The sequence below is a fragment of the Otolemur garnettii genome, unplaced genomic scaffold (assembly GCF_000181295.1).
Source record: "Otolemur garnettii isolate 467f Iridium unplaced genomic scaffold, OtoGar3 scaffold00006, whole genome shotgun sequence".
NCBI lineage: Eukaryota > Metazoa > Chordata > Mammalia > Primates > Galagidae > Otolemur > Otolemur garnettii.
This window is the reverse complement of record NW_003852401.1, coordinates 28,833,795-28,857,360: the sequence shown is the minus strand read 5'-3', so window position 1 is coordinate 28,857,360 and position 23,566 is coordinate 28,833,795. Positions and strand designations below refer to the sequence as shown.

The following is a 23,566-nucleotide window of genomic DNA, read 5'->3' as shown; positions in this document are numbered from 1 at the left end:
CAGCCCTTCACAGGCTCGGTCATGGGTGTGTGATCATTCTACCTTCAGAAAAGAATGTGCAAAAGTGATTTTCCAAGAGACTATAGAGGCCATCTTTCCTAAAAGCACTTGAGACTTCCGGAGCATATTTTAAAAGAAAAAATTTTAAGACACAATATCTGTGGACATTTTGTATTAGAAGGAAATTAAAGGGTCAGCTGGAAACACAGCATGTTCAAACTACTGCATGCTTTCTAATAATGAGGGTAACCCTTCTGGGTTAACTTAGTTCCATGTTGCAGCAAAGTATAATGCTTCATTCAGAGTAGTTCAAGGCCTTTGAACAAAAGAAAAGGAAATTGGCTTAGGAAACAAGTTAAACCGTGATTATGCATTATATATGCCCTCTCTAGGAAAATAATTTTAAACATCTATTATCTGTTCACACAGATTAAAGATCTCAATAAAAGCATGCTAAAACAAAGGCCACAATACAGCATAGTCAATTATGCAGGACATTTTGTAGAATTCCTAATTCACATGTTATACATGAATTCTTTCTATTGTCTATCACACTTTCTCCTCCCCAAAGAATCCAGTTTCATTATAACTGAGGGAAAGATGTTTTAAATGTTCTGTTTCTCTTTTGTTTCCCTTCCAATTTTCGTTCCACCATGGAGGGAGTGGTTAATGTGCTAATAATAAGAAATATGAATTGGATCCTCAAACTGTTCTCTGACAATGAGGTAGCTTTTCCCCTTCGAGAAGGTAATTAAGTTGCTAAACTGTACACAAATCAAATTATTTTATATTTTAAGACTAAAAAACAAGCTGGCTATCCGTATGTACTAATTCTTACCACACACCATCTGACTGAAACTTCCAGGGCCTTCCGAGTTGACTCCAGGATTCCTGAGCAAGATAAATAAGGAAGGTGTCCTTGAAAAATTTAATCCATTTGTCATGGCCTCCCAGGACCCTGAAACTTAGGATTCTTTTTGTGATTTCATTTCTTTGCTATAGTCATTATAAAGGTTTACTTCTTGCTCTTGTTCTAATGTCTTCCTGAGGTCCCACCTTCATTTTTAACCCCAGAGAGTGAGAAAGAACAGAATGATGGAAAGTTCATTCATGTATACTTGAGGCCTGGGTGGGGGGGGGGGGCGAGAGGATGAGGAGAAAGACGCAAGCATGAACTAGATCTAAGACAAGTCCACATCTGTTCAAATGCCAGGGTGTTCCTGGGCATGCTCAGATGGCATCGTCTACTTCAAGGGTATTTAACATCAATAATGTCTGACGTGGAGAGCAGTTTAGCAGAGTCGGTAAGAGGGTGTTCTTGGGCAGCACCTGTGGCTCAAAGGAGTAGGGCACCAGCCCCATATGCTGGAGGTGTGGGTTCAAACCCAGCCCCAGCCAAAAACTACAAAAAAAAAAGGGGGGGTGTTCTCTGGAGTCAGAGTGCTAAACATCAGACCTCAAGTTTAAACCTTAACTTATTGCCTCTCTCTGCCTCTATTTCTACATTGTTAAAATGGATAAAATAACAGTCCCTCTCTCATAGAGTTCTAATGATAATCCATGGAAGGAACACACACATGACACAATTCCAAGCCCACTGCGAGTCCGATCACCTACGGAGCTCCTGCTATGGGCCAGGCGATTTACTTGACTCATCTGGTTTGGTAATCACAAAAACCCTTCAAAGTATCTATGATTATCCACAAGTTGTAGAAGAGATTCAGAGGAATTAAATAACTTTTCTATATTCCTTGTTAGTGGCCAGCCAGGCACTATCCTTCCAACACAAAGGAAGATCAATTTAGGTCTGCTACAGCAATTTCATAGTATGCTCATTTGAATCTTCATCTCAACTTTTAGTACCAAATCCACCTAGGAAGGGTCCCTCTTCTTGGAGTAAAATTATGGTGCCCCCAACAATGTATTACTGATACTCCCATTTTATAGATGAGGAAAACTGAGGATTCGAGAGAGCATGTGACTTTCTCCATGCCTCAGAGACCAATTCACACCACTTTTCTAACTGCAAACATCATACTCTATCCATGATATAGTTTTTCCCACTGTCTCTTGGGGAGTATTGGTCAGCACTCCTTAAAATTCCCAGATGCTCCCTCAAAAGATCCTTCTGAATACTGGCCAAAGTGGGGCACAGAAAGAAAAGCACATTCTCCCTTATTTACTCCCCAAGGTGTAGGAAAAGTTGGTTTCAGATATCCAGTGAGGGACATTTTACGGTCTCTCTGCCAAGAGATATTATCAATGCAAGTATTCAGTGACTAGAGAAAATCACAGCCTATGAATAGTTTAGCTTACAGGATTTTTACAAAGATAATGATTGGTTATCTACGCTGCTAAGCTTTTGCAAAGAAATAGCCACTACTTTTAAATATATATTTGTAAAGAAAAGCCTTTGAGGAGAGACATTGGGACTTTTTTCATGTTTAGCTAATAAAAACAAAACTGCAAATGCTACCTTTGTGGTCTAAGGCTACAGAGGCCAGCCTGCACTGGAGGGTCTCTGACGGAGGGTAGGTGATCCTTTTCTTGGGGACAATGCACAAGTGTACAAGTGCCTAGACATTATGGAACCCAGTTGTGACCACAGGGGTCACAGGATGAAACAGGATGCCCCTCAATCACCCCTCATATTGCTACTTATAAATGTGTGTTGCCATGAGCCTTAGCACCTACTACCTTTAGCGCCACTTGCATAGACACCCTTGTAAGAGAGGAGGGGGGAGGTGCGAGACTGAAAGGTTGAGGGCCAACGGGAATACAGCACAGCTTTTACAGATACGTGAGTCACTGGCAACGCCAAGACCAATTAAGGCCAACAAATGGGGGCTAGTAACAGTTACCGTCCATCATTGAGGCAGATCAAGGAAGTGGTTTAGTTGGGCCTTAGCCGTACATCTACGTATTTTGAAACTATGAGTTTAGTGTTGATGCTGGGTTAGTGAGATGGTGCCATATAGAAATAACATTACGGGTTGCTCTAGCAACTTCCATCTGAAATGTTCGGAGAAGGAATCTTTTGAGCAGTTTATTGGATTTCATGGGAGACTCATCCACTACTTCAGGTGTGGTGAAGAAGGGGATGAAGGGATGCAGGATGGACCTTGCCTTGGAACAAAGATTGTGCAGTTTGGTGGAACATCCTTTGTCCATAAGAACCTAATCTCAGTGGCAGCACTTCTGGGAGGATAGTCCCAACAAGGTCCATTCTAAGAAGCTGCATTTGCTGTGCTTAAAGAAATAAGGGATTAAAAAAAAAAAAAACACTAATAACTACGAAATTTCAGACTATAAAAAAGACATTTATCTTCCTATGTTTCCATTTCCAATTGTTTTCCTCTGTACTTAAGCACTGCTAATTTGGATTTTAGAAAAACCGTGGTGATAGATTGGGGCTTTTGAGTTATGTAATTCCCTTGCTGTTTTTATTTCCTTCTACAAGGAAAATCTAATAGAGGTGTCAGCTGCAAAAACCTTATACTTACTTAGACATATTTCTTCCCACTACTGACGATTTGTTTTCTGTAAGTTTACAAATATTCTGTTCTATCCCTACAAGTTTATTTTCTCTATAAATAGTATTATATTTCTATAAAGTAATAATAATAGTATTGTCTAGTCCTATAAAAATCATTCTGCATTTGTGTATGATTCCATCAGTAACATTATTTTGATCATGGCCATTTCCTTTCACTCTCAATTAACAATGTTAAATATCTTAATCAGCAGATTCAGGGAGTAATTGATTTTGTTATATGCCGTGTTTCTGGGGGAAATAATCCCAATTTCAATTCCGTTTAGGAACACTCGTGACTAGTTCATTATGTGATGATGAAATTTTGCTTTTTAGTTAAAAATATTTAGAGGTTGTGCTCACTTTTCCTCTTTTATTTTCTTTTTCAGGCTCAGAAATCCTGGATAGAAAGAGCATTTTATAAAAGAGAATGTGTTCACATCATACCCAGCACCAAAGACCCCCATAGGTAATCTTGCTGTCTCTAATGCCTTGTGAACATGAAGCAGTAATTACAGGAATAAACTGCGAGAGTAATTCCCATGTTGAGGGACGCACTGTCAAATTAAAGGTCTCCTTTTTAATTGTTGCTGAACATCTTTGATGCGATCTTTTATATACACAGTATATAACATGCCATGGTTACAGTAAATTCTTAGTCTAAGAGCCTTTACAGAATAACGTATATACCATTGCAGAAGGAATTAATTATTGTGTGTAACAATGGGTTATACATTTTTTGGTATGGTTATTGATTTTCTCTCCTAAGCATTTCATCCAAATGCTTCATTTGTATCAGCATGCTCTGCTACAGGTAAAAAGATTTTTAAGTGAAAGACTTCTAGCAGATAACTAACTAACTGCAGACCTTCAGATGTCCGTTTAAGTACATTTTTAGTGTTCTTTATGCCTTTGTGAAGACATAGGGAGGGAAGCATTGATGATGAAGTAGCATATGGGTATCTAGAAAAAGCTTTATGAACAATTTAATAACCCAGTTTAAAAGTATGTACAATGGAGTCTTAGAGACGAGCTGTGTAACCTTGGGCAATTGTTAGTGTTTAATAATGGTAATTACATATTGTACTTGTTATTACTAATGGTCGTAATAGTGGTAGTAGTGGTGTATAAGGGACATTTTCATGATATAGAAGGAACAAAGTCTGACTTTTCAAAAATCTCATGAAATTTTTTTCGTTGTTTTTTCAAGAACACTTAAGCCTATAGATTTTTATTCTCAGAATTGGATATTTGACAGCAAATGTCAATTGGGAAGAGACAGGTTTGGTCGTGACTCACATATAAGTGAGATTCCTCATTTAAAGGTGCATGTTAAAGTTCTTCCCTTGAAGCTCTTCAGTGTCCTTCATGCAAAATGTGATGGACAAGTGGAGTGAAAAGGAGCGAAATCTAAAGGACTTGTGTTTACAGATGTCCATTCTTGAGCAACGTGCCAGGTGCAAAAGGGATGGATGGAGAAGGGGAGGAGGCATGTTACAGCTTAGGTAGCTAACGGAAAACAGGGAGAGAGGAGAAAAGGAAGGATATGTATGTCACAGAAAGCCTGTCTGCCGTTTCTACATGATGGAATTCTACCTAAGAATTGACTGAAATAGGTCAGTACAGATTATAGGTTTCTCCAGCAGGTTGTCTTCAATTTCACTTGTGGCTAATCCAAGGAGTTCACTCAGATCTCTTCTGTTCCAGGTGCTGCTGTGGGCGTCTGATAGGCCAGCATGTTGGCCTCACTCCCAGTATCTCTGTGCTTCAGAATGAGAAAAATGAAAGTCGCCTCTCCCGAAATGACATCCAGTCTGAGAAGTGGTCCATCAGCAAACATACTCAGCTCAGCCCAACAGATGCTTTTGGGACCATTGAGTTCCAAGGAGGCGGCCATTCCAACAAAGCCATGGTAATCAGAATGCCATTCAGTCATTCCCAGATGCTCCTGTACCTCCTGCAGAGGTGTAGTAAACAGCCCAGGATTAGGTCTTTGGGCCTAATCTCAAATCTGCCTCTTTCTGATGTGGGGCAACCTACTCCAAGTTCTCTGCCCTTGAGTGTCTCAGCCATTCCTCTGTAAAATGGGGGGACGAAAACCTTACTCCTAGGATTTCTTAAATAATTAGTATGAGATTAGACACAGTGACTATTATTAATTATAAAAGAAATAGCTTTCTATAGTTATCCACTATTTCTTTTCTGAGCCTTGATCATTACAAAATATTTTCCTAATTCCCTTTCCCCTCTTTGGTAAAAAATGTTACCTTTAAGTTTCTGTGTTTGTTCTATCGGTATTATTTCTCTCATTTCAAGGTAGAAATGACCATCCCTGCCTGTCCTTCCGTGTTCTAAGAGAGTTCTTGTTATCCAAATTGAGTGCTTTTCCTCCAAGCAGCTGTGTTCAATAATATTCTCAGCGGAAGGGTTCCATATGAACAGCATTTGGGGGAAAAGGGAGGATTTTAAAAGATACACAAGTTTTACTTCTAATCATTGTCACTTCTAAATTTCAGGTTTCATCACAGACTTCTCCCTATTTGGCTGACAGATTTTGCCAAGAGAAAAGTCTAGCATGTGTTTTGGAAATTCTGGAAATGCTCATCCAACAAGCTTGCTTCTGATTGTTAAAAGACAGACAGAAATAGCTAAGGGTGGAACAGTAGGAGGTGGCTGGTCTTACCTACGCCCTGGAGTTTTCTGAGCTTGGAGAGGAGGCTTTGCTTAGCGAAGTACAGGGGAATCGTCTCACGCTAGTTGCAGTCTTAACGTGTGCGATAAGCCACCGCGCTCCTCTTTTCTCACTTCTCCCCTCCCTTGCTCTCTCCTCTTCTCCCTCCACTGCGGTAATTCCCTCACCGAGAATGGCTCATGAAATTATTCTCATAGTTCTTCTCTAAGTAAATTAATTTTGAGATAGACATGTATTATATTAAATTAAAACCGATTTTGAGCTACATTTAGAAAAGAAAAAGATACTATTTGCACCCTCCAGCAAGTCTTATAAAAACAACAAAGGGGTTATATAGAACCCCTATGGCTTATCTAGAACCAAGGGAAATGGAGATCTGTCAACGTCCTCTCCCACTTAGGGGCTCTCTTTGCCCACACAAAATCATTAAATGTCCCCAAATTTGTACAGTCTCTGTTCACAGGAAGAGCCCGAAGCATGTACAGTTAGATTCTCTGGAGCTGGGCATTAAAAGTCATACACATTCTCCCTGCAAGAAAAGCCATCGTTGTCTCTGAGGAAGGAGCTTCCCAGCAGTAGTCATTGTACAGTGGCATACCAGTGTCACTGCAGATCTTAAATGGTGCCTGCAAGAACCTGCCATAAGCCCAGTAGGCATATGATTATTATCTGGTCCTCATGTCTGTTAATGTTCAGTATCAGATATGGAGCATGAATAAGTAAGAATATCCCTCCAAAGTCATCACCTTATCAAGACTCTAATTGCCATGACGCGGCCATTGTCCTAATGTGCATTGATCTGTCTGTCTTTTGGGGACTGATTTCAGCTAATTTATAGATCACAGGAGAAAAACAATCTATATTTTCATCAAATTATAGTTTTAATAGAAAAATTAATCTTAAGTTCTTGAAATTCACAAAACCTAGAACTTAACCACAAATAACTTCTGCTAGCTTTAACAAGTCCAGACTATTCTCTAAAGATAAAGTTTTACACTTATTAAAAACATCGTTAAAATGACATATTAGTTTAGTAGTGAAAAGTGTTGATTCTGGATTCAGATCGTCCAAGTATAACCCAGAGCCATCATTTAAAAACTGTGACATTGACAAAGTTACTTAAATTTTCTGAGGCTCAGTAATTTACCCTGTTCTATAGATTGTGGCTACCACTATCATAAAACATTAAATCAGATGACATATGTAAATCATATGGCACAGTCCTGGTCATATATAGATGTAAAATTAATGTTGCTGCTATTTATATTACTATCATCATTACTTCTGATTCTGAAAAACATTGCAAAAACATTTTGACTAATACTATGGAGGACCCTCACTTGGATGTGTATGTCTTAGCATATTATTTTATATTAGAAAGTCCAACTATCCTTTTTTTCAGTTAATACTTATAAATAATTCCAGAAGCTCTGACCTGTTAGCCTACTGGTTGACCATGGAATCTTAAAAGCCACATCACATTTTATTTATAGCCTAGGTGTGTCACATATTAGCCATGTGACTCTGTCAAGTTTACTTAGCTTCCCAGTGCCTCAGTTTCTTCGCTAGTAAAATGGGCGTAGTACTTTCTACATCATAGAACTGTCTCAAGGACTAAACGAGTCAATATATGTTAAGTGCTTAGAACAGTAGGAAAGCTAATTAAGGTTTTGCTATTGTTGTTACTTCTACAAAGAATGACTATAGCTAAGAGAGAGGCTTTGTGATCAATTAAAATAGAATGCATAATCTTGAAGTCAGACAGGACTGAACCTAACCCTCACTTGCTCAATGTCTAACTAATAAGTTTTGGTTAAACCATTTAACTTAATTACACCTCAAGTTCTTTTATCTATAAAGCAGGCATGGTTACCTTACTTGATGTGTATGAAGATTAGAGAGGAAAGAAAAAGCAACTGGTATGCAGCTAGTGATCAAGACATTTATGAAAATAATGACGACTTAAAACAATAACAGAGTGAGCAGTAGTAGGTTTTGGGGTTTTTTTACTATTTTTTTTTTACTTCCTATTCAAAGAGATGTGAGAAGATTTCCATGGGAGTACCAGGGTGCTCAAGTCAGCAAGTGACTGCTCTGTTTTATTGAACAGTGGCATTGATGACAGTCACTCGCAGAAGGATGGTGCTGTGAGCACCAGCCCATCACTGATGGAGACATATGGTCTGTGAATTACCGCAGACCTACACTGACTTCCGCATTCGGTCAATTTCTCTATTTATTCCACCAAAACAGAAAGCGAGTTACTGTTACCTGTGTATGCCTCAGAAATTAAACAGCTGCTGTGGCTGGGTTATTATGATGGACAAAGCCAAGATTCCTTCTCCTTATTTAATTTTTCTCTATATGAGCTTATTTCTCCTCTTGAAAATCTCTTGTGGATTTGAGAAATACTAAGAATCCTATAGACTGAAACTCCAAATGAGTTTATTAGTGTGTTAACAACTCTAAATGTGTGTTAATCAAAATACTTTTGCAATTGCTTTCACAATCTGTAGCAAATTGACAATGATAGTTGTAATAATAGCAGCTAAAATTCATTCAATGTCTGTTGTGTCCCTGGCACTATGCCAAGTACTTATCTATAGTATCTCGTTTTATGTTTATGACAGGAGTAGTAGTATTCCTACATGAAAGAGGAATGCACTGAGGCCCAGAGAGGTTAACTAATGTATGCCATGTCACACAGCAAATATGTACTATATTTATATTATGCCATTTCACAGTGGAAGAAAAGACTCCAAAAGGCAGATATATTTTTCACTCTACTCCAAAGGGTGGATGCATGTGGACACTGAACTTTGACAGCCATCCTCAGGTCCCACAATGAACCCAGAGCTGTTTGCTAGTGATCAGGTTAGGCAAGGTCAACTACAAACTTTGTGGAGCCCAGTTCAAAATGAGAATGTAGGGCCCCAACAGGGACAGGGGAAACCAAGTCCCCCTTTCCGTGGCTGGCAGCCCCAACTCTCAGGGAATGGGTGGCCCCTCCCCCACCAGGATAAAATCTCCACACTAAGGTGCTTGGTTTCTGAGAGGGTACCAACTTCCTGCCAAGTGACCCACAAACAGGCCATGCACTGCCACCTCAAGGCACAGAAGCTGCTTCCTTCTCCTCATCTTAAAATGTTACTGACCATACCCCTGACCCTGATCAGCAAGGACACAGGCCATGTGAGTAGAGGCTCTAGGCCCCTTACATGTGCTCCTCTATCCCATCAGGCTTCATTTACCAAGTTCAAGGACAAAAGTATCAAGAATTTTAAGACCACAAGTGCACAGCAAGGAATCCCAAGTGCTGCCCTTCTGAGCAGTGTGCCTATACAGGTCACAGGCCCACAAAGCCAGCTCAGAGTACAGGGCTGCCCCAGATGGTCTCAGAGCAGATACCAGGAGGGCAAATCTTTATTTCTCAGTCTAAGCAGCCAAATGGAACCAGTTTTTCTTTTATTAGAATCAAATATTGAACAAGTGGAAGTTCCAGCTATTTATCCACAAACAAATGAGCACTTTGTCCACTCTGAAAACTTGCCCTTGAATTATTCTGTCTCTTTTGTCTAGACAAAGGGGTTGAGCTGTCTGAAGGTCAGCAGTCTCGTTTTATCAGGCAGGATATCCTTCTGTGCCAGGCTGTGCCTTCTTTACCTCTCATCCTCTCAAACGAACCAGCATGCAGTTGGGACGAAAGAAAGTCAGCAGCTAATCTGTTAGAGTTCCAGCCTTCATACATGGAAGGGATGGTTAATTATTCACCAAGATTTGTCAGATGGGCCAAACTTTTTTTTTTAATTTCAGATTAGTATGAGGGTGCAAATGATTAAGTCATTTGTGTTTATTAGATAAAGTTCAAGTTGTAGCTGAGCCCTTCACCCAGCGGAAGTACCATATACCTCTACCTTGTGCCCTGTAGGTGACAGCTTACCAATCCACCTCCCTCCTCATCTCTCCCCTTTTCCTTCTCCCCCCAATTGAATTTAATTGTGTTTTCCTGGAGCAGCGCCTGTGGCTTAGTGGGTAAGGTGCGAGCCCCATATACCGAGGGTGGCGGTTCAAACCCAGCCCCTGCCAAACTGCAACAAAAAAATAGCCGAGCATTGTGGTTGCTGTGAGCTATGATGCCACAGCACTCTACCGAGAGTGATATAATGAGACTCTGTCTCTTAAAAAAGAAAAAGAAAAGAAAAGAAAAAAAATTGTGTTTTTCTCTTACGTAGGCATATAGCTGTTTATCTGTTGGTTTTCTATTAGTATTACATACATTGATACTTCCCTTTCCATTCTTGTGATACTTTACTAATAAGAATGTTCTTCAACTCCATCCAGCTTCATACAAAAGTCTCCATCTTTTTATGGCTGCATAATATTCTATGGTATACATATGCCACAGTTTATTAATCCATTCATGAGTTGATGGACACTTGGGTTGATTGCATATCTTAGCAACTGTGAATTGGGCTGTGAGGAACATTCTAGGGCAAATGTCCTTATAGCAAAAGAACTTTTTTACTCCTAGTAGGAGTTGTGGGATCAAATGGAAGGTTTACTTTTAGCTCTTGGAGGATTCTCCACATTTCTTTCTGTAGAGTCTGTATTAGTTTGCAGTCCCACCCGCAGTGTAAGAGTGTTCCCTGCTCTCCACCTCCGTGGCAGCTTCTGCAGCTTTGGGGCTTTGTGATGTGGGCTCTTCTCACTGGAGCTAGGAGATGTCTCAAGGCAGTTTGGATTTGCGTTTCTCTGATGTTTGGGGCTGATGAGCATTTTGTCCTGTGTTGATTGGCCATTCATTTGTCTTCCTCATGTATTTTCATGTCTCTTGCCTGGTGATAGATGGGATTGTTTGCTCTTGTTTTGTGGATTAGTTTGAGTTCTCTGTAGATTATAGTTATCAGCCCTTAGACAGGCCAAGCTTAATATGCCTTTGGTCCCCTGCTTCTGAGAAGAATCTTTGGCAGTGTATATGATTTTTAACAAAGTGGCCAAAAACCTCTAGCAGCAAATTGACTCCTATTAATTTTTTAAAAATAAGGTGCAACAACATAGCTGGGCATGGTGGCTCACGCCTGTAATCCCAGCACTGTGGGAGGCTGAGGCAGGAGGATTACTTGAGCTCAGGAGTTTGAGGTTTATCTGAGCGAGAGTGAGACCCTGACTAGTGGGAAAAAATGGAAAAACCCAGCTGGGCACTGCGGTGAGTGCCTGTAATCCCAGTGGCTTCAGAGGCTGAGGCAGAAGGATGCCCACAGCCCGAGTCTGAGATTGCAGGGAGCTACGATGCCATTGCACTCTGCTCAGGGCGTAGGGTAGAACTCTGTCTTGACAAAAAAAAAAAAAAAAGAAGAAGAAGAAGAAAAGAAGGTGCAACATTAATTGCTTTTCTTCAAAGCAACCTAAGTGAAAGCCCTTGTGTCTTCAAAATGCCAGTGTGATCTGGACACAACATGAGGTCGTCTGCAGCAGCTTTGGTAGAAAAAAAGAAATCGTAATCATCATTAAAATGTCATCAGCCACGTGAGAGCCCTGCCTTTGCTCAAGAACACTACATATCTGTTTGACCACATGGTACAGAAGATGTCACAGAACTTTAGTCATGAAAGGCACTTGAGGGCTCAGATGCAGAGGTTCTTAACTTGCAAACCTTTGAACTAAGCACACAAATATCCATGTCCAAGACTCATTTTTTGAGTGTCTCATTCATTAGTCTGGGATAGAGCCTGAGAAAGGCTTTAGATTATTGTTCGTTATTGTTCAGCCAGGTATAAACATCTCTCATTAATCCCAGTCCCTCTACCTATTATATACATCAATAGTGAAGTTACATTATTTTCCTGGAATTGCACAATTATTTATCAAAATAGTTCTTGCACCCCATCCCCTCAGGACTCCGTCTCAGCTCTCTTTCTTCTCTATTGTGTCTGCCTGGTCTCGACTATATGTTTTATTGGGGAGTATTTGTGTAGGGAACTGAAAGGAACATCAGTACTATTATCATTCTAGCTCATTTATAAGGACTTTGAAAACTTTATAGTAGAATTAGTAAATCACTGTTGTTTGGTGAGGTTAAAGTGTAAAGTAGTAAGCAGGAAGAGGCCTTTGTAAATGTCCATCTTAAGTTAATAGAATCATTTTCTGAGCCCTTCTCGGTACTTTGTGGTATTTGGTCTCAATTCCCAGACTTGAGAAGTCTGGAGAAAGAGCAGCGAAGCCAGTACTTGATAAGGAAAAATCGTGACGCAGGAAAAAGACATTCAAAGCTGGCAGGAAGCGAAGGGTTCTTCTGACTTCCTTCTCAGTACCAGGCCACGTCCTACCAAATTGCAAGCCATTTCTGGACACTCAGAGAACTTGGCAGGTTCGTTCACATGCCCCATAAGTGTCAGAACAGAGGGACAAAGGAAGATGATACTAAGATACTAAAAGCTCTGGTTTAGGCATTATTTTACTAGAATGGAATCTGGCTAACATTTTAGAACTGTCTTAAAGAGCAACAGTGAAATGGCCCCATCAGCAGGGATGGTGGTGTTTCTCAAAGACTCTTCTTTAGCTGAGGCTCAGGCCATAGATTATTTAGAAAAGGAAGCAGGGCCAGGCTTGATTATACACAGAATCTTACTTGCTTACTAATCATCTCTGCCAATTAATGCTGAGCTGACTTGCAGACCAGGTAAGTATAACATAATTAAGGACTTGTATTTAAGCCTCTCAAGTCACTTCACATAAGTCTTTTCTAGTTTTCCCTTGCTATTTGCTCTGCTTATTAGATCAGGTTGAGGGCCTTATTATAGTTTTCATATGATTTAGATAATTATTCCTAGTCCTCATTTTTGCATTCAAAGCTCTAACTATTGAGTCTACCAGGATGAAAGCTTTATTCTCTGAGCACTGTGGGGGAAGGGGCTGTATGTGGAGAGGGGTGGAGGGAACTAAGGACACCAGGCAGGGGAGGCTGTCAGCAGCATGGAATCTAACCTTATATTCTTAAAATGCTCTGGGATTGAATTTGAGATTTACAAAATTGCCTATTTTTGCATTATGCAAATTTGATCTGGGAATTATCATTGACTGACACATACCAAATAGGAAATTAAATGAATCCCAGTCACAAAACAACATAGCTGATAGTTACACTGAAGCTAACCAAGCAGCTTTACATAGACATAAGTTTTTGAGAGGTTTTGTAAATTGCTCCCTTGATTTCCAGCTTTCACCTTGTAATCTCAAGACCACTGAATTGGAAGTACTTTTGGAAGGCCTTTCTGAAACTTAGAATTAAAGAGAAATTTCTTACTTTAATTTCTAATCCTAATCATAGATCTCTAGAAAAGGAAGAACCAATTCTCTTATAAGAAACCATCCCATTTCTTTGCCTGTGGAATATTTTATGCTAAATAATTCTGATAGAAAATTCATAGACTGTAACCTATGACCTGTTCACAGGCTTACTGAAGTTTTATATTATTTCTAAAGCTTCAGCTTTGGCTTGTCAGCATCCCCTGTGAGTACCTGATATCTAACATTGGGAATTTCAAAAACAATGTGGAATAAATTACAATCGCATTTTTGCTTCCAAAGTTTTGTGGGTCATCAATCTAGGAATTTAATGACAGTGAATGTGATTCCAAATATTTTCTTTCTGGGGATATTGTATATCTATCAAACCATTATAAGAATTAAACTCTCACTGCAAAACAAAAAGCTTCATGGTCTTAAAAAGCTGGCATAGGCAAAATTGTCTTAGCAGTCTGATGTGACACATTCTCCTTGGCCACTGCTTCAATTACAAATTCCCATTTTAAATGTGTTTACAAAGAACTAGGAAATGAAATGATATTTGTCACCATTTTCTCAGCAAAAAGGAAAATGAGGCAAATTCTCTACCATAGACTTGGAAGAAAGGCATTTTAAAATATTAATAGATTTAGCAACGGTCGTTCCATTGTTTTAGAATACTGCTTAACGATACCAACTGGCCATTTCCAAACAATAAAGCTGGATTTGCAGCGTAAGGAAGAGGACTTGCCCTTTAGCATTTCCGAGAGCGTAGGTAGATTATTACTCTGTGGTTTTTACATTTTCTTTCTTTTTTCTTTTTTTTGAGACAAAGTCTCACTATGTCACCCTCGGTAGAGTGCTATGGCATCGCAGCAGTCTTGAACTCTTGAGCTAAAGCGATTCTCTTGCTCAGCCTCCCAAGTAGCTGGGACTACAGGCACCCGCCACAATGCCCAGCTATTTTTTGGCTGCAGTTGTCGTCGTTGTTTGGCAGGCCCAGGCTGGGTTTGAACCCACCAGCTCTGGTGTCTGTGGCCAACACCCTAGCCCCTGAGCTACAGGCCCCAAGCCAGTTCTTTTACATTTTTATTAAGACATTTTTGTTAAAACCGCGGGGCAAAGTTACCTAGGTTAAAATTTAGGGCTAAAGAGATGAACTATGCATTAACAAAGTCAAATTGCTCTATAAAAACTCAAGTTCAGAATATCTAAGGAAGATTATTATCCCTTTTTTCTCAATGAAACAGCCACTATCTGGTCCAAGTGGTGATGGCTGTTCTCCACCTTGCAGCCTTTGCCCACCAAGAGTGTGGTGAAGAGGAAAGGGGAATGTCTGACTCGTTACTCCTCTGTGAGCTGCAAGGTTAGCACAGAGTGAGGCCATGATACAGTTGGTTCTAGGTGGGTAGTGACATTTCTAAGACAAAGCAGTAAAAGTGGCTTTCGTAAACATGCAGTAAGTCACCTGCTAAGCAAAAAGACCTTTGACACTTAGCAGAGCAAAAATTCAAGAGTTTCAGTCACTGAAGCCCACCACCATTTGAATGAGAAAAAAAAATTATTGTTTCGTACTATACAGAATTTCATTTCTTTCTTTTTTTTTTTTTCAGAATTTCATTTCTAAGTTTGTTGTTTGGAACGCCAGATATGTTTTCTCATGAAAATCATGCTGATTCATTAACCTCCAGAGCACCTAAAAATAGATCAAATAGTACAATTTCAGCTAGAGCTGCCTCTCTTTTATCCAGAGCATTCTTAAGATGCTATTCCTAATGTCATTAGCACATCCCTGGGGTTTCCTGCTGTCAGGCAGAAGCACTAATGATAAAAAGGAAAGAGGGGTAGATAATTCCAGGCACGGGCGACTTATGTCGGTGCAGTTTAGCTCTTAACATGATAACTTGAGGACCTGAAGACCTGTGGGTGAAGAAAGGATTAGGTAGCTGAAGGCAGGTGCTTTTATAATGATAAACACCTGCACTGGTCCCTCCCCGGATATGTGAACTGAGAAACAGTTTTTTGGTTTTTATTTTTTGGCTGGGGCCAGGTTTGAACCCACCACCTCCAGTATATGGGGCCAGTGCCTATTCCTTTGAGCCACAGGCACCATCCCTGAACTGAGAAACAAAGGGCTGTTTTGAAAGGCATAATAACTGAAGAGCTGAAGGGAATTTACTCTGACCCGTTGTACACGGGAGTCATATACAAAGTGAAAATAACCTTCATCCAATTTGCATGTATTTGTTTTGCTGCCATACCAGGGATGTTCTATAATATAATCCATGCAGGGTCCTGTGAGGTGGTCAGGACCACCTCATTTAGCCAGAGAGGATGCTCAAATTGGCCAAATGACGTACCGTGCCACTATCTGATACTGGACTGCAATGCCGCACATGTCTGGAAAATCTCTAAATAAGAGCAGTAGATGAGAGAAATGCCTAGGTGACAAAATGTAGTATGCCCATTAGGAAGAGTGCTTGTTATTTGTTAGGTGATCCCATAGCAATTAATAGACTCATAAGGGACAGTCAAAATTGCTTACCTTGACAACCGAAGTAGCTCCTAATTTCAAATCACGCCAGCTACTTAACAGGAATTTATTAATTGCTCTGGGCACAACCATTTATGAGTGTGAGGCTGCTGATTCAGCACAGAAGTTAACTGCTGTACTTAAGTACCTGAAGAGCTTACTGAAGAACCTGATTTTTATGAGCATAAAATACAATGTAAAACTTGAAATCTTCAGATAATCTCAAAGTGCTGCTTTATCCCACAATTCTAATTATTCTCTTATCTTCAAAACCATTTATTTGAGTTGCTAACATTAACAACCAAAAAAGAGAAAAGTAGCAGATTGATTGATTTAAGTGCTTTATCTTGCCTTTTATTCTCTAGTAGAAGGGAGGGCACAATAAAAAGTAGCACAAATAAGGAGCAGTATCCAGGGCCAGAGCCACCCAGGGTTGTGTTATTCACCAGCTTCTGGGTAATTACACGGGATCAACAGTTAAGCTAATGTTCCGTCCTGGTTAAAAGGGGTTTAGTTATGGGAGGTACCTTAAGGAGCTTGTCAATTGCTCTACTTTGACATTTCTTGGGTCTTGGACATTTATTCCATTATTTCCTCAATCTTCCCTTTGATTTTCATGTAAAATATTGAATGCTGTTTCTTTCACCCAATGGCAAGCACAAGATACGCCATTTGGGAAGTTTGGTCTAGAGAACAGTAATAATTCTCTCGACTGCTTTGGTGGTCCCTGGGGAGCTCCCTAGAAATTAATACCTGAAGGCCAACCTAAGTCCTATTAAATCAGAATCTTCATTTTTTGACACAGTCACAAGGGCATATTCAAGTTGAGAAGCACAGTCCAATCTAGTCCAATCAGGTTCAAATCAGCCTGGTTAGGCTAACTGTAACTGGGAGGAGGTGGTAGGTTACACAGTGATGTGGTGGCCAATTAAATGCTTTCTAATTCGTGGTTTATTGCAAGGCTTTCACAAATATATTCCACACACGCAGGCAGAGATGAAGGGGAAAGAACAAATAGCTCAGGGGAGCAGCTCACTGGTGTATCAACTGGCCAGGCTGCTGAAGGAAAGCAAGCCTCATGGGTCCCATGGGCAGAACTTCTGCAGGTATCTTGGCCATGGTCAGCTTCTTTGCTGTTTTTATGACCTCCTCAGGAGTGTCCATAAACATCACCCCAGCCACCTTTTGGCTTTACTTTCTTCTTGGGCAGCAGTTCTCAACCTGTAGGTCTCAACCCCTTTAGGGGTCAAATGACCCTTTCACAGGGGTCACCTAAATACCTCCTACATATCAGATATTTACATTACGATTCATAACAGTAGCAAAATTACAGTTATGAAGTAGCAATGAAAATAATTTTATGGTTGGGGGTCACCACAACATGAGGAACTGTATTAAAGGGTAGCAGCATTAGGAAGGTTGAGAACCACTGTTCTTGGGTCTCGTGTGCCTGGCCACAGCAGATGTCATCCCCTCAGTCTGTCATCTATATGCTTATCACTTTGGGTGATGAGCAATTCACTGTGGGCTGAGTCACTTGTCACAAGTGAGTTTTGAACGTTTAGGATCACAAAACATTATTATAACAAAACACTTGCCTTCCCAGGGTCTCTGCGTCCTCAGCTGTAAAGGGGAAGAATGGAATGAGGTGATCGCTAGAATCCCAAGATTGCTAAGATACATCTAAGCTCCCTTTCATTTCCAAGAGTATAAATGCTTCGTAGCCAGGGCTGAAGGCTTACCAAAAAATGTGGACCCCTCCCCTCAAAGATCTTCCAATGTGGGGGGATAAAACTGACCCATGGGAGAAATAACCAGAAGAAAAGCTATCATACTGGGCTTGATTAAGAGTTATATTGCATTGGCATAAGCATGTGTTCTCAGAAGTCATGTTGGATGAAATAGAAACCTTCGGAAGACAAGAAAGTTTTCTGTAGATGTAAGAGGAGAGACTGAATTATCTAGGTAGGGCATGGGAAAGCCCAAGGGGGAGCCTGACAGTCACAATGGGGAATTTACATCTGATGTAAAGGTTTGAGTTGAGAAATAATATGATAAAAAGGGATTGGAGAAAGTAGTCTACCTATCAGCATCTCATAGAGAAAATAACAGGGGGCCGTGGCTATAATCCAAACTGGTATTTTAGGAAGGAGAATGTATCCTTGACATGGCAACTGAAGGGATGGAGAGAATGGGCTGTGGAGAGCACTATGTTGAGAAATGAACCTTTGGGACTAGGAGACTAGTTAAAGTTAAAGGCAAAGACGAAGTCTGTGAAGAGAGAGGGTTTTACATCTCTGAGGCTGAGAGAAAGGGCTGTGGAGTCGGGCAGAGCTAGGGTGTGAATAGTGTCATCACCCTTCCTAGCAGAGTGAACTGGAGGACATGAGGGAGGCTTTCTGTCCCCATCAGTAAAACATGGATGATGCCAGGCTCCTTATTGTTGGGAGGAGTACATGAAACGGTGTGAACACACGTGTACATGCCTGGAGCGCAGTGAATGTACGAGTTTCTTCTTTGATTGGTTATTTTTGTTTGGTTGGTTCTTTTGTTTTTGTTGCTTTGGGTTTTTTCTTTTCTGAGTAGAATTAAGGCATGGTGAGCAGAGTGAGAAAAGAGCCCATCCCTAGTATGACCTTACCAGGGCCAAACACCAAGTGCCACCCTTTCTTCATCTGAAAGACAGGGAGCTGGGCTCCATGGAATCTCAGAGGTCATTCATTCCTTCACTTCTGGATCGCTTATTAGCTGAGTAGCAGGCATGACATGATAATGAACATGGCTTTTCATAAGGTAGGCCACTTCAAAAGAAACTTCAGTGTATTCAGTAATCTATTCCCCATTGTCCTATGAACTACTCACATGATCAATAATAGATCCCTTTTGTCCTTGCTGCTACTTTAGAAGCACCAATGTTAATTATTTACCAAAAGAGTTTTATTTCTAAAAATGACTTTAGATTATTATTACCAATTAGTATGAATAATTGAACTCCATAATATGTCACATAGCTAGTTAAGCCTGGAAAAATTATTACACAATATCTATAGTCATTTAATAGGAATTGTAACCTCCCTTCATATTATGTAAGTTAATAATGTTTGCATGTCCATTCTCAGGTACTAACTATGGCTCTGAATCTCACATTATTTATCCAGCTAAATAAAATGGACAGATGGGGATGGTAAGTGGAGACTTTTGGGGGTTTCCAGAAGCCACAATCATAACTACTTCCTGTTTTTCAGAATATTATAATAATCTCATATATTATTGAGATTTTTGATGATCTCAATAATCTCATTTTTGATGATGAGATTGATGATCTCGCATTTTTTAATCATTGCAACTACCAAGAGTAACCAACCTGTGGCCCATAGCTACATGTGGATTATTTGAGAACTGTTTTGCTTATCTGTGGTATCTGATATTGTGAAAAGTATACCCAATTGTTGTTTGTGTATTTAATGGGTCACCCAAGACAACTCTTAGTTTTCGAATTTGCAACAGAGAAAATAAAAGGTTGGACACCCCCGTCTATACATCCTTCAGAAATATGAAAAATAACTCTGTAGTCTTGCAAGGGATAAATAATTCATACTTTAGATGGCTTTTCTATATTTAATAAAAGTGTAATTTATATCTCACCTTAAAGAATATAGGTCCTTTTCAAGTGGGGTTTTTAGTGATACATTAAAGTTGAATGTATCTTAGTTGAATAAGAGAATAGTAACTTGAAATTTCATAACATTTCTCATCCTAAGGATTCTTATTGGTGTAGCTTGGAAGCCTGTGAGTCCCAATTCCACTTTATTTCATTACATATCTTTTCTGGAATCGTATGATATAAATTCAAGTCAGCAGAACAACCAAATTTTAACTATTCACATAGCTAAACTTCACTACTCAAGAAGTAATATATACACAGAAAAAATTTTATTCTTTCATCTTTTTCTTGAATCACTTTATTGAGATTTGATTGACATACAAAAAGCTGTTCATATGATGGCACCTGTGGCTCAAAGGAGTAGGGCGCTGGCTTCATATGCTGAAGGTGGTAGGTTCAAACCCAGCCCTAGTCAAAAAAAAAGCTATTCATAATTAGCATATGCAACTTGATAAATCTGGAGTTAAATACACACCAGTGAAACTATTACCACAAAAAAATCATAAATATATCTATCCAGCCTCCAAAGTCTTCTACTACCACTCTAATTACTTTTTTTCTTTCTTCTTTTGCCTTGTATAACTTTATTTATCAAGACACTTGTCTTACAAAGAGCCACTCGATGGACAGTGAAGAAAGAAGCTTTTATGTAAGAAATGCTGTGTTTGCCTCCACTATTATAATACCCTTTCTCCAGCCCCAAGGCTCCTTGCATGGCACAAAAACACACCTGTTCAGAATTTCTGTTGATAGATATCTCCAAGTTCTTGCTTTCTACATGAGAGTTTATGAACAAAATATGTCATTTCTCATATTGTAAACACTAGTTAAATTTTACTGGTGTAATGTACTTAGCTAAAACTGTCAACATCTACTCTTTCCATTCTGGAACCATTTTTTTTGCTGAATAAGTCAAACCAGTATATAGAACCCATTGTATGGAGTCGAACATACTTGGTAGATGTTGGATACTTGGCAGATGCTTATAGGAAACATGAGATCTCTGATCCCTAGATGATGCAGTTTATTTTATTAAGTGGCTTTCACATTTTGCATGGGTTTTTTTGGCCTCATGTTTCAGCCAAATATGTTCCAAAAAATACTTTAACAAAAGAATAGACAAGTAATTTTTGATGCTTTGTAACAATGGAGTTTGCTAAACCCAAAAATATAGCAATAAATTGTCATCTCCTGGATAATCTTATGTATTTATATATCTAAAAGCATATGTTTGTATGATTACATGCAAATCTATTCTTTTTGTGCTTAGGCTATTTCAACATTAATACTTAACAAATTTCAGAGTTAAGCAATACCTTTCTTTTCTCTCACATGACATAGAGACTTCAGAATGCTGCTGCCTAATTTACATGCTGCATTGCCCAGTGTTTTCATTCTATTACTTTATATGATAAATTAGATGTTATTGTTATGATTTTTATCATACAAACAATGCTCTTTTTTAGATTTATCTAAAAAAAAGGGTAGCCATAAAGTTTGTGTGCAATTTTAAATTGAACACTATTTTAAATTGCACATGAACTTTATGGCTACCCTATATTTACTAATATCTTAGTTCTCCATCCTACCTTATGTCCCATATTCTCCATTTTGGATCATTTAAGTTCTGCTTGCTATATATACTTCAAGTGCCCATCAACCCATGAATGGATTAATACATTTTCATATATGTACACCATGGAATATTATGCAGCCTTAAACAAAATGGAGGCTTTACCTCTTTGATGTTTACATGGATGGAGCTGGAACATATTCTTCTTAGCACAGTTATCTCAAGAATGAAGAAAAGGTACCCAATGTACTCAGCCCTACTGTGAAACCAATACGTAAGCACCCACATGTCCATATGAAAGCTATACCCCAACTATGGCCCAAGATGAAGGGGAAAAAGAAGAGAAAGGGGAGGGAGAGGGAAGGGGGAGGATAAATGGAGGAAGGGTAATTGGTGGGACCACACCTATGGTGCATTTTACAAGGGACATGTTAAATCTACTAAGTGTAGAATATAAATGTCTTAACACAGTATCTAAGAAAATGCAGTGAAGGCTATGTTAACCAGTTTGATGAAAGTATTTCAAATTGTATATAAAACCAGCACATTGTACTCCATAATTGCATTAATGTACACAGCTAGGATTTAGTAAAAATAAATAAATACATAAATAAATAAAACTTCCTTCAGTAAAATCTGCTGGAGGTAAAACTGCTCAGTGATGACAGTCTGAAAAGTCTATCATTTTCTCTCATTTTAGAAAGATGATTTTGCTGAATATAGAATTCTAGACTAACAGATAATTTCTCTTGACACACTCAAGACCCTGTCTCTGGCAATCACTGTTGCTCCACTCTAATGACTGTCTCTTTTTCTAGCTATTTTTCAGGGGTTTTCTTCTCTTGGGTATTATCTATAATATGTTGGTGAGAGGGTATCTTTTTATTTATCCAGCTTGAGATGTATTGAACTTCCTGAATCTGAGAATTGGTATCTTTCAATAATTCTGAGAAATACTCAGGCAGTATCTCGTCAAATATTACCTCTTCTTCATTATCTATTTTATTTCTATCTAGATTTCTGATTCTCTCCTCTAAGGTTCTTCATTTTCTTCTATGTTGTTAACTCCTTGGTTTTTCTAGCTTACATTTTGTTTATCTTCTGGATCTGTTGTCAGTATGTCTGATCTTTAATTTATCCCTTGTAATTTTTGTTTAAATTGGTACATTTTAATTTCTAGATATTCTTCTTGGTTCTTTTTCAAATGTATGTGGTCATTCCTTACAATTTCTTATTCCTGACTCATATATTCAATCATCTCATTTATGTTTTTAAACATAGTAACAGTTACATTATATTGCATATCTGATCATTTTAATATCGTTGAGGATCTTATTCTGCTGCCTATTGTTTCTGTTTGTTCTCATTCGTGCTGCTTTATTTCCTTATGTAATTTGTGGCTTGATTTTATTGTTTCACTGTGCAATGATTATTTCCCCATAGAAATTATTTTAAATCTGGATTGATGACCTAGCCTTCCACAGAGGACTTTTATTTGTTTCTGCTGATTATCTTCAGTCATTACCTAACCAAGGTCTTTTATATTGAACATTCTGCCTGGCATTTCCCAAACCACACCGACAGTATAAAATGTGAACCAAAACCTGGTACTGCTTGTGTTTAAAAATAGATGGGATTTTTTTTTTCCCTATCCACTCAAGGATAGGTTGAGGAGTCAAGGTTGAGGTAGGCAAATTCCCTTGCTATCTTCTTTTCTACATCAGACTTATTTTCTTCTTCTTTATTCTTGAGGATGGCACCCTTTGAAGTATCCCAGCTTTATGTGGGGTCCCCATTAAGCCTCCCATACTCCATAAAGCCATTAAATCAGATGCTCAATGTCTTCCAGGATCTAGGAGCAAACTTCTGCTTTGCTGCTTCCTAATCTCCTGAGGTTCTAACCTACTTTATGTAGGACTCTGAATAGTTCCCTTTTTATGTCAGCTTAGCAATTTATTTCAAAGGATTGCTACATTTGTCCAGTATTTTAGTTGTTTCTAACTTGAAAATGAAGTCTTTATATAATTAGAGACCTGAATGAGTGTCTATGTATATGGTTATATAGATGTTTCTTATTATATGTATTTATACTTTTTCATTTATGTTACATATAATCATAATTTTATTTCCAGTCGCATCTGGTTACAGCTTGCTAGCTGCTATTCACTTCAATTTTTCAACTATTCTACAAGAGTAACTATCTGGCTCTTTGTCACTTACCTTTTTTAAAAGGGAGAAAAGAAAACAGTTGGTATGCAGTTATTAAGATAGGGATAAATATAACTCAC

General features: G+C 38.9%; 1 protein-coding gene across 23 annotated transcripts in view; it reads left to right on the top strand.

Annotated features, from left to right (window-relative positions):
* Window positions 1–23,566, top strand: part of TRPM3 (transient receptor potential cation channel subfamily M member 3) — a 559,493-nt gene that overhangs the window by 252,961 nt on the left and 282,966 nt on the right. For 22 of the 23 annotated variants that reach the window (XM_003782940.1, XM_003782943.1, XM_003782941.1 and 19 more), the window contains exons 2-3: window positions 3,922–4,001; window positions 5,240–5,444. In XM_003782940.1, coding sequence (XP_003782988.1) covers window positions 3,922–4,001; window positions 5,240–5,444 — 285 coding nt within the window. Of the gene's footprint in view, window positions 1–3,921; window positions 4,002–5,239; window positions 5,445–23,566 lie in introns of those variants that run through there. The other variant, XM_023508504.1, reaches the window with a different exon arrangement.